Here is a 12,856-nt window from a genome sequence, read left to right as displayed (position 1 = left end):
AGTATTAAAGGGATAGTTCACCCAAAAATTAAATTTCGGTCATAATTTATAAACATGTTGACGGTACCCATTGACTTCCATAGTATTTTTTTCTATACTATGGAAGTCAATGGTACCGTCAACATTTAAAAAAATATCTTCTTTGGTGTTCAACAGAAGAAAGAATCTCATACACGTTTGGAACAACTTGACCATTTTCATTTCTGGGTGAACTATCCCTTTATTACTAAACGTGTAGAATGTTCAGATCTTGATAAAATGCCACAAATTATTTGTAATATTTTATATAATCTGTGTGAAAAACAAGACAGTTTAATCTAAATCAAACTGAAAAATGACAGAATGGGATGGGAAAGTTGATGACATGCAGGACTCAAAATGTCCTTATTTTTGAACATCGTCCCTTTATCCTCAAGAAAAGTCAAAGTTCTTCCTTTTTTAGAGTAATTGTGTCTTTTCAGTGTTTTAAACCACCATCAAGCGATCTTCATGAGAGTTATGTGACTTGAGGGCCTCGCTTTAACATGAAATGTAGAATCGAGTGAGGAACGGCCCATCGTGACCGACCTTCCCGTCATTTAACATCGCTCGAGTGTCTCTGTGTGTGCTGGTGGGCGGGGAAAGAAAGATGAAGAAGTTGAAAAGAAAAAAGAATCATGTTGCATATCAAGCGGTTTATTTTCCTGCATGGAATGGTGAACACAAAAAGATGCCTAGATGCATTTATAATAGGGGCATCCTTTGGCTGTCTATGTCATTGTCTTCTGCCTAAAACTAATTTTAAAATGCATAAAAACGCTCTCTTCTTACCAACATCCTCAGAATTATCTAGATTTAGCTTCATCAACACTGATGCAACAAATAACCTTCAAAACATACAGCATACTTGTAACATCCATTTACAATGGGGTTTTCACCTCGGCATCCTACACTTTTCAAGTATAGGAGTACTTCTATACCATCGAAAGAAGAAATAAGTCCTTAAATACATACAAAAAGGAAAGCAAAAAGCAAAAAAAAAAAAACAGGAAACAGGAAGTTTTCAACTTAAATCCAGTTCCCCAGAGGACAAACAAAACCAGTTCTATTTATGTGGCCTTAATACAAACAATCAGAAAATTCACAACACTAGTTTTTCCTCATTTAATCAATGTTACAAAAGTCCTGCATTATAAAATAGGGCAGCTTTAAAATCAGTGTAATTAATAAAACTATACAATATACAAACATCAAATCTCCCATACTCAGGTGTGTCCGCCCTAACTCTCATTTCTAATCGATTCGGTTTGTTCGCTTCTCCCGCGTCTTCTCCAACGTTGTACCAAAAAACTAAATTACACACACAACACGAGAACAAAACAGACTGCCCAAACTATTGCTTGAAATTCTTTTTCTCTTTTTTTCTTTCTTTAAAAAGGGTGCAATTTTGTCATTATCTTACACACACAGCCAATCTCGCTGATTAGATGCCAGGCTGCTCTAAACAAGGTTTTTGTGACAAAAAAATATCCGTGCAATCGTGTTTCCCTTCACTCTTTTAAGCCCTGGAAGCTTTTTTTTTTGTTTTTTGTTTTTTTTCTCAATTATCACAATTGTCATTATTTTATATTTAGTGCAGACGATTAAGAAAGTAATGCCCGACTCATTTCTAAAGGGTAGGCAAGTACAATGACAAAAAAAAAATCACGCTAAAAAAACCCCACACAAGTGTAACTACTAAACCATCACATCATATGCCTGGGAAATTCGTCCCCATCATTTTTTTTTTTTTCCTTAAATGATATATGCAATATAAAATAAACAGGTAAACAATTAATATAACATGGAACTTCGTCAAAATGTACAAAAACGGGGCATATTTTTTTGTCCTGGACGTGTTTGCTTTTGTGTGTTTGTGATGGAAAGGAAGTTTCCTCGTTTTTAAGGCTTGATTGATTGACCGGAAAAACACAAAGTATGCGAAAACACTGATGATTGGTTGTGTGAAACCCAAGTGAGGCTGATCAATGGCGTTTTCTCGTGTCACGGCCATGAAAAACACACTGACGTTCAGCCACTTGACCTGTCAAGTGCTCACTTTGGTGGTAAAAAAAAATATATATATAAAAAATGAAAAATGACTACATGAGTGCAAGCATGTATTGCTTATGAATCTTTTCCTCATTATTCATCTCTGGGAACGACCCCCCCCCCCCCACACCCCCCCAAAAAAAAAAAAAAAAAAAAAAAGTAGTCGTCATTTAGAAAATTGCAGCAACATCCATAAATATCAGTACACTACTGTTAAATCAGATAAAAAAGGTCACGATGACACAAAAACCTTTGCGTTATGCATTTTCTCGCGCGAATGATTGACTTTCGACTGACTGAAGAGTAAACGTTGGGACGACCGAAAGTGGCGATATGTAGTTAAATGGAAAGTAATACTGTGTATTTTCAATTAGCACTAATTTCACTCTCTCCAAATGACTACATGTGGAAGGTGGGGTGAAAAGGTAAAAAAATTGTCTCCACATTGCAGCTTGTGCAATAACTCAGAACTAGACCATCGCTCAAGGCACATCGATGTGGAATTGTTCGTGCAGTTGGAAAAGGGACGATGAAGTGCATACGTATGAAAATGATTGTTCTGACGGGAATAAAGGAGGAAGGGAGACTTTATAGAAATGACGACAAGCTAAGAAGAGTCAGAGAGATGTTTAGCTGGTTGATTGTGAGAACAGCAGTAAAAATACCCTTTTTTGTAAAGGACCAAACAAATACTTGATCGGCAAGTGCCTGATGTTGGGATTACAATATTTTTCACACTACTTTAACTCTACATAATCTATGTAAAAATTTGTCACTAACACTAGAACATGCAGATTATTTTCTTTAATTTAAAAAAAAAACTTTACTGAGCTTTGATCGACGGTGGATGAGACTGTAAGTGTATATATTTATATATATATATATATATATATATGTTTCGTACAGGAAACGAACAAAAACTCAAAAAACAACAAAAATTGCATGCGAGGGAAGCTGGATCTTCACATTTTTGCGCGACACTTTCAAAAGTGTCGACGAGGAAGTTAGTTCAGCATTTTGCCTCTTGCGTTCGCATTTAAAAAGTTGATTTTTTTCATTCATGATTTCGCAAACGGCTAATTTTCTTACGTATTTCATTACGTGCTCGGTTAAATTAAAATATTTGCTGTAGCGTTTTGGAAATGAACTAAATTGATTGTTTAAACGTTGATATTTCTTAAAGGGATATTTGTTCTACAATGCTAACAATCGATGAACAAACAAACAAACATAAAAACAACAACAAAAATCAATTACAGCTCCCCTTATTTCTCACAAGGCTATTTGTTCTATTTTTCTCTTTACGTTTTTTTTTTTTTCTTTTTTGTACCCCGATATTTTAGAGTCCTGGAGGTGTGAAAGGACTAGGAAGAAAAATATATATATTTATATATATATACTTTTCAACAATCGCTTCAACGATCTATCTTACAAAGATATTTAACAATCCAACATCTACCCAACAAAATTGCACTTTCCTCAATTCAGTATTCACGGTTAACCTTTTTAAGTTTATGGAAGATTGAACCTTCACTCGGCCCTTGGCGTGCGACAGACCTTCCGCTGGGGTTTAGTAGAAAGAATCGCAATGATTTTTGTACGAAAAACACAAAATATGAACATGCCTCCAAGAGGGGAGGGAGATCTCCCGTTAGCATACCGTAAAATGACCTGATATCAAACATCACCGTTCAATGACTTCTTCATCGCCTGCCCCAAAATGACACAAAACAACTGAAAAAATGGGTTTGGTTGAGTCCTTGAAAGTTCTTGATCTGACATGGTGTTGATGGTGGTGATGATGGAAAGGGGAGGAAATGGTCCTGGCCAGCAGATGCAATAGAGATTTTTAGCTGGTGGCATATATGACCCAGGCGAAACCTCCAACGTTCATCGATACCAAAACCGGATTGATCCGTCAAAACATGAGTGATTGAAAGGCAGAGCTCCGACCTCCGGGTGGTTGTGGGTTTGCGACCCTTGGCCGTAGACTGCATTGGAAACGCTTTAGAATTCACTTTAAGACCACAGGCACAGAAGCGGGAAGCTCTTTGATTGCGTCATGTTACGTTTTCCTCGTCTATCTGTGAGGGTGAACCAAAAAACACAACAAAACTAAACAAAAGAAGAAAAAAAAACGTGCACATTTCTGAGAAAACAAAGCTCTTTTTTTTTTCCGAGCTCCACCCTCAGAAGAGCTGGACAGCTACTATATATGAATATAGGCATGTAAACCATACATATGGAAGACTATATAGATATATAGTAAGTGGGTGTAAGCGCGTTGAGTCGGTTCCTCTTGTTCCAGGGCTTGGTGGGGTTCTGCTGGAGCCATGCTGTGGGTCTGTCCGGTACTGGGGCAGCAAGTGGCTTCTCTCTGTTCAGACTGGTGTACATGTTTGCGGGTCGTACTCAGGGGAGACAGAGGGGGTGGTCGTGTGACCTCGGGAGCGGCCGGTCCGTGTCGGGAGTCTTTAGCCCAGGTACCACTGCAACAACACAGAGAGGAATAGATCCATGAGCTCTGGAGTGCAAATTCAATGATTTCAATGAACAATCAGTGTTATCAGCAGTGTTTGAACTATATAATAACTTTCAAGTGTTAAGTTGGTTCATTTAGTTCATTTTTGTGCCATCACACACATATATATATATATATATACATAATTTCTGTAAAACTGCAACTGTTTCCACAAAAATATTACAAAATTTGATATATTCTGATTTCAACATTGATAATAATAAGAAATATTTCTTGAGCATTAAATCGGCATATTAGATTGATTTCTGAAGGACTGGAGTAATGATGCTGAAAATTCAACTTTGCATCACAGAAATAAATTAATTTTTAAAGTATATTAAAATAGAAAGCAGTTCTTTTAAACTGTAATAATATTTCTCAATATTACTGTTTTACTGTATTTTTGATCAAATTAATGCAGCCTTGGTGAGCAGAAGAGACTTATTTCAGAAACATTACATTTGTTTGGTCCCTTAAAATTTGGCCCCATTTTGAATGGTTGTCTTTTATTATTTAAATAATTATATATTTTTTTAAATATGTATTTTTAATTGTATAATATTTGTACTTATATTTTAATTATTTTTTAAATTTCATATACAAAATTTAATAAATACATTAACACATATTGTATTCTTTATTTTATCTTTTAAATTGGATTAATTTTCAAAATGTTATTTATTAAATAAAGTTCATTTGTGATATTCAGTACTTGTGATATGCAAAGCTGTAACACAGATAATGTTACTAAATCAGTTTCATCTTACTTTTTTACCTCATTTACTTTCTTAATATGTTTCTGATGTTATTGTGCAAGATTCATCAGTGCATGTTAATTAAAAATCAATGTTTTGTAATCAAAATGTATTTTTAACCCCTCCTCTCATATAAAGACCACTTTCATGATTCAATCAAATCTCAAAGCAGGTCTGGTCATACATTGCTTTTCTGGCTGAATGCAGACTTTCGAACTACGCCACAATGCAAAAAAAACCCCAAAACAAAACATAAGAATAAAATAAATATATAAATATATAAGCTTTCCAGCTTCCCTTCTCCCACCAAGTTCAAGTTCATCCTGGTGTTACATCATGTCTGGTTGCCAGGGACAACCAGACAGCCGTATACGTGACTATCATTAGCAAGGCCCTTATCCCTCTTTCTTTCTGTCCCTCTCTGATCCCTCTTTCCCTGCTCCCTTTCTTGCTATTCTCTTTCTGGCCGGCGTTCAGTCCGAGCGACGTGATGCGATCCGCCCCGTCCGGCCCTCGCTGCAAATACACAAGCTATTGATTCAACGTGTTCAGTGATCCGCTCGCTCCTCCCACCGCTCGGCTTATCATGTGCGTATGCTGTCCACCAATCAGCAGCCGTGATTAATTAAGCCCACAGAGTTTTCAGCCAATCAGAATGAGGCGCTGAAGGACTGCCTTCTAATAACAAAACAAGACTGCACACCAGATTCAGTTTCTTGTAACATCTTCTAACATTATTGCACACTTTATAAAACTAACTTTATATAACTAAACTGATTTAATTTTGCATTAAATTAAGATATTTAGCATTTTTAATAATGCATTATATATACACTTAATATAAGTTCGATTTTATATAAATATATTATAATATACAATAATATATTATAATTTTTTATTAAAATATATTATAATTTTTTATAATGTCAAATAAAGGTGTGTAAATATTTACGTATTTTTACTTATTTTAAATAATTGCATACATTTTGAAAATTGAATAAAGCATAATATAAACAGGCTTTAAAGTGATTTTTTTATTTTATTTTATATAAAGGTGTGTGTATATAATATACACATACACACATGTATGTAAATATTGTATTATTTTATATAAATAAATGAATATATATATATATATATACACACACACACACACACACACACACACACACATACATATATATATATATACATATGACACCTTACGTTAAATTTACATGTGAATTTTATTTATTTTAAATAATTATATGCATATTTTAATAAGGTATTATATAAACACTTTATAAAAAAAACATTTTTTATTTTTGCTTTATAACGTACAATATGATCCCTTGTACTAAATCTATATGTGGATACTATCTAATTATTTCAAATAATTTTGAATGTTTTCATAAACTACACTACATTCACATAACTTCACGTTATTTTTTAGGCCTATGAGCTATTTTTAATTGAATATTATATTCTATACCTCCAACTACACTTTATATAAAGTCTGTAAACAAATGTGATACAATATTTTAAAATAGTCAAAAGACATAATAAAGCTATTGTATAAAAAAATAAAGAAAGAAAAAATAAAGCTATGTCTTATAATACTTAATAAACATTACTGTTACTGCATTTGTGTATTCATGTATAAATCTATACACACACACACTGTGGTAATTTTTTAATATATATGTAACATAATAATGTGCAATATTAATGAATACATTAATAGTTTATATCTAGGCTTCATATAATGCTCCAGCAGATTAATCCGGTAGCTGATCTAATGTAGTTAAGAGGAATGAAATGATATGTGAGATTGAGTGGCTTCACTCCGGTTGGAAATGTCCCAGACATTGGCGTGCAAGACTCTAGCGTACGGCTCGTTTAAATTCTATTGCTCACCGCAAGCACAGCGGAGAAACTGGAAGGTTAGTTTTTAATCAATAGAAGCTGCTGACTCTGGACTTCTGCACTCCGGTGCAGTGCAGCATCCTTGTGTCTTTGTCTATCGGCTCGACCGCTCAAACTTTTCCTCCACCCCCCCTCCCCCCCCCCCTCCCTCCGTCCCTCTCCTGTCCTGAGAAGACTTTTGGAGACTCAGAGAGCCGGAGCGTGTTGGGTTCTCTGCGATACTCCCGTAACTCTGTGGACAGTGGGCTTATGTTACAGCACAGAGGCTGTGCTGACAGCTGTGATTTAGTCTGCAGATACGCAGCACGCAGGAGCACAGAGGGGAACCAGACAGACAGACAGACAAAAAAACGTGTGAAATTACAACCTGTCATTCTTACGTTTGCACCACGGCCGGCCTTTCAGAACCAGAACAAACGCAGCTAAATAAAGAGAAAACAATCTTGTGTAAATCAATTAAGAACTACATTTTGATATATTCTGTGGAACATCAGAGAGGTGTTTGCTGGAGATCAACTAATATTCATTTTTCACAGATGGACTGATAAGATATACAGATTATTTTACTGTTAAAGTTACCAATAACAAACATGCAAAAAGTAATTAACTAATTAATGATTAATTTCTGACACAATACACAATGCTAAACAAGTTAATAATCATTACACTACTACAATAAAAATAAAAATACAAATCCTAAGTATTATCAATAATAATAAAAATTTAGTAAATAATTAACAGTAAAAATAATTGATCAATATTATCATTATATTATTATTATCAATATTATTATTATTAGTAGTAGTGGTTTAGTAAAAATGATAAATAATTGACCAAAAATATTATTAAAATTAATAAAATATTAATATTGTTTTAATAATAATAATAATTTTAGTGGTGAAAAAAGTATATATTTTTTAAAGTAAAAATTAAATTATTTATGTAAACATTAAAATATGTAAACTTAATATAACAATAGACTTCAGTAAAATTGTATTATTATTATTATTATTAAAACAATATTAATGAAAATTTACTTGTAAAAACCGTAAACACATTTAAATAAATCAATAAAATGCACTGTGAATAATAAAAATAATAAATAAGTAAATATTTATTATTGTTATTATTATTATTTAGTGGTGAAACAAATATAAATAACTTCAACAATAGACTACAATAAAATGTATTTTGATTATATTTTTTTAATTAACAATATTAATAATAATTTACTAGTAAAAACAAACATATTTAAGTAAATTAATAAAAAGCACTGTGAATATAATAATAATAATGTATTAGTAAAATCATTAAATAATTGTGAACAATTTATGCAAAAACATTAAAATGTCAAATTATGAAAAATACATGCAAACAACATTCAAATAATTAATTAAATTTTCCTGTTGAACATCCAGTGGTGTAATGGGTGCTACTCTTTAGACACGACAAAAGGCATTTATCAGTTCAAAAGATAAGTAATAATGCATAAAAGTGTAAAAAAAAAATCTGTAGCACGAAACTTGCTTATAGCACAAACTGTGCAGGATGATCTATGGCTTTGTTCAATTCCCTAACCCTACATATTATCAATAATAATGATGATTCTTGCCTTAGCAAGCGGCACTAATGAATCTTTTCATTGGCCCTCAGCTCAAAAAAGTCCTCAAAAGTCCTTTGCGGTGAAGTGGAATGCCGTGCCAGAGGAATTTCACACACATCCGGATCAGGTTTATAGACTCTCAACTAATGGATGATGTTAAGATTTAATTAGGGGTGACAGAACCTAGAACGGTGTAAAAATGTATACAGAATAAAACATCAAGTGTAAAAGGATCACTTCCTAACAAGAACAGATGCACTGTGGGATAGTTCATCCAGAAGAGTGAGAAGCAACGACAATCCCAGACTGTGGGATTCAACCTCCTTCATCTGTCAGGAGACCGAATCGAGCTCCAGGCCCAGGAAGAGAGCAAGATCGGGAGTGAAAAAGAAAGATTCAGCGGAAAAAAACAAACGAAACGGTGGTGCGAGGGAGAGCCAGATGCCTGGCAGGCCGCACACGAGATGATCCACGATCACTGACTAACTTCGTACGACTCTGCGATACCTCGGCTTGTTCAAACAACCATACAAACATAGTCTCAGAGCGCCATCTTAATGGACCATTTCTTTTTCCTAAAGGTTCTGTTTGGACGGAGCTTCAAGCCACCCACACAGAGTCAACACACTCGGCTGCTTGTGTTCGCTTTGGAAGGATGTGTACAGGATTAAGTCATTTCCATGCAGCTACAATGACGTTGTGGCCTGCGGTTAGCAGTAGCCATGTTAAGTCACAGAGGGCTGTTGTAGGGTTTTGAGATGCTCATTTCCCAAATGAATTGTACTTTTGAACTGGCTCTTTTTGATGATTCATTTGAGTGTTTGTGATTCAACTTGGCTGTAGGGGAGAAACGCACTTACACGAGAAAATCAGAAACTACTGTGAATCAATTCATTTCAATTCTGGTTGTGATGCAAGGATATAAAAGTTTTGAAGTTTCATCTATTCTGTTTTGTAACTAAAAATGGCAAAAATTTTGAAAATGCAATACAATGAAGTAAGAATCATAAGCAAGATTTTACACAATGTATATATTTAACTTGAAAAAAGATTTTTTTATATAATAAGTAAATTATGTTACGAATAAAATTTTTGTTGTGTTTATTCTTTATTTTTGTTTTTATATATTTGGGTTTATAAGCCTACAAATAAGATTAAATACATATATTAAATGGATGGATGGATGGATGGATGGATGGATGGATGGATGGATGGATGGATGGATAGATAGATAGATAGATAGATAGATAGGTTCAAATGAATCCGAGCTCTTTGTGCGAGTGGGCTGGGTTTTATAGGACGTACGTCAGCAGTTGTAATTGACGGATAGATAGCTGTAGTCCGCTCATCAATAGTCTTAGTGTCTTGTTTGAAAGCCTTCAAGGTGAAAGCTGTATTAATGTAGTGAAAAGAGAGGGGCGGAGGGGAGGAACCTCATGCAAATAACACACACCAAACACACAGTGCAGCACATCTGCTAGAGCGATACAAGGTAAGACACGCAGAAATAGACTTCAGAGGGAGGAAAAGGAAGGAGAAAGGAAATGAAATGCAACGGCAACGGTTAATAGACTGTGAGAGAGATTGAAACTCAGTTAAAGGGATAGTTCACCCAAAAATAAAAAATTCTGGTTTATTCACTCTTGTGTCATTCCAAACCTGTGTGACTGACATTATATTTGGTGGAACACAAAAGACAATTCTGAACACTACAATGAATAATGAATAGGGACTGAAGCTTATATGAAGCCATATGACTCGTGAGATTTCTTCCAAGTCATACGCTAACTTTGTGTGGGAAAATGACTGAAATTCATTCATGAGAGAAGTACGAGTGAATCAAATCTGTACAGTAAATCAGTTGATTCAGTTCACAAAACTAGTCTGAATGATCTGTAAACAAGTCATTCTTTTCAAGTGGATCTTTTCAGGGAATCAGTTGATTCTGTTCATAAAATAGTCTGATTTGTGAAAAAGTTCACAATGATTTGTGAACAAATCATTATTTTGAATCAGACCTTTTTTTAGTCAATCCATTAATTCCGTTCATAAATCTAGTCAATGATTTATAAACAAGTCATTGTTTTGAATTGGATCTTTTCATCGAAAAGTTCAGAAAAATAGCTTACTGAATATGATTTGTGAAAATGTTCACAAAACAGTCTGAAAGATTTGTGAACAACTCATTTGTTTTAATGAGATCTTTCCAGTGAATCAGTTAATGCAGTTAGGGAAAAAGAGTTTGAACGATTTGTGAACAACTCATTCTTTGAACTGGATCAGTTGATTCAGTTTATAAAACTAGTTTGAATGATTTGTTATCAGATAATTAGTTTGAATTGGATATCTTGATTGAATCAGTTGATTCAGTTTATTTTTAGTTTGAATGATTTGTGAACAACTGGATCTTTTCAGGGAATCAGTTGATTCAGTTTATAAAACTAGGTTGAATGATTTGTTAACAGATCGTTTGTTTGAACTTGATCTCTTTATTGAATCAGTTTACACCTGTATATAGGGGAGGACAATAATATTTTAATTAAATATTTAATTTTAATAGTAAAAAAATGTTTACAAAACTGGACTGAATGATAAACTGAATGATTTTTTATTGAATCAGTTCAATAAACAAGTGAATAATTCCAGCCCGATCTCACGGCAATTCGTACATATTTTACGAGGTGGCTAATTCGTATGACCTCACATACGATTTTTGCTTAATCGTACGTATTTTATGAGTTGCCAATTCGTATGAATTTGTACGAATGACCTACACCTAACCCCGCCCCTAAACCTACCCGTCACTGGGGTTTAGACAAATCGTACTAAATCGTACGAGTGAGGTCATATGAATTCCTACGAATTAGCCACCTCGTAAAATACGTACGAATTGCCATGAGATAGCGTTGATAATTCACTTAACTAAACTAGTAAATGATTCGTTCTTGAACTGGACTCACCAGGTCACTGGAGTGGAAGATTATCAATGAATAACAACCTGATTCTTTACACAAAAGTATCGCGAAACTTCAGAAAACATGAGACATATGGACCACTCTTTTTCTACGAAAACCTCAATCCTCGTTCATTCACATGCAACCAGCGCATTCTTCAAAATATCTCTTTTAAATCAGACACGTTTTATTTAACAACGACATGCCAGAGTTCTTCCCTTTAAAACCAAGCGGGAGTAAAACAAGTTGGGGCGATTGCGTAGAGGAATGAGAAAGACGAGAAAGTCAGGCGGTAGAGATAAAGGAAGAACGATCAGAAAGCGACAGAAGCGGGGGGCTGGGAATCTTGGTCTGGTCCTTTAACTGGCTGTCAATGGCAGGAGTAATCTCATCAGGACAGAGGAGTGCTGAGTCAGCAGCCGCGCTAAAGTGCCTGAGGATGAGTGTCATCTCAGAGGAATTCAGCCTCATGTAATGCAAACCAACCTGGGCCTGGAGAGCAGTGCTTATAAAAGCCATCTCAAACCCAAACCGCCCAGCCACGTATTACAGATCCCTGTGGGACCCCGCAGACATTTACTACATTATTTATTTACATTTTTGCCATCAGGCGCTACAGGGAAAAAAAGAAAACGGAGCGCGGCAGTCCATTAGACGACCCCAAACAAACAGCTCACACCTGACGGGGAAATAAACATATTCATGTTGTTTATTATTAGAGCGGTGGAGGAGCGGCGTTGTTCGCAGGTGTGTGGGAAACAGTCGCTCTTCTCGTTCCCGTTTCAGATTTGTGGAAGTGTGTATGTGCTCTGACAGAAACAGCAGCCTGTGATTTTCTGGGGTGTGACACGGAGCATAGAGCTGAAATCAATCTTGGGTAATTAATTTGTGTGTCCGGCAGTCTGCCCTCTTCTGGCTTCAGGAGGAAACACACATGGGCGAAAATTTGTTTAAACAACACTATTAAGGAGGCATCGCCTTCCCTGCAGGCTTTTGAGGTTTCTTTGTCTCTGGACTGAACATTTATTATGAATTCGAGTAATAATCG

At 35.0% G+C, this 12,856-nt stretch overlaps 1 protein-coding gene across 4 annotated transcripts in view; it reads right to left on the bottom strand.

Annotated features, from left to right (window-relative positions):
* Positions 1 to 654: 654 nt before the first annotated feature.
* The window catches only part of LOC306875327 (nuclear factor 1 A-type), a 135,273-nt gene continuing 123,071 nt past the window's right edge, over positions 655 to 12,856 (bottom strand). For all 4 annotated transcript variants that reach the window (XM_079425817.1, XM_079425815.1, XM_079425814.1 and 1 more), the window contains one exon: positions 655 to 4,559. In XM_079425817.1, coding sequence (XP_079281943.1) covers positions 4,545 to 4,559 — 15 coding nt within the window. In that variant the 3' untranslated portion in view covers positions 655 to 4,544. The remainder of the gene's footprint in view (positions 4,560 to 12,856) is intronic.

The sequence above is a fragment of the Barbus barbus genome (genome assembly GCF_936440315.1).
Source record: "Barbus barbus genome assembly, chromosome: 9".
Classification (NCBI taxonomy): domain Eukaryota; kingdom Metazoa; phylum Chordata; class Actinopteri; order Cypriniformes; family Cyprinidae; genus Barbus; species Barbus barbus.
The sequence above is the reverse complement of the archived record's forward strand: the minus strand, read 5'-3'. Positions and strand labels throughout refer to the sequence as shown.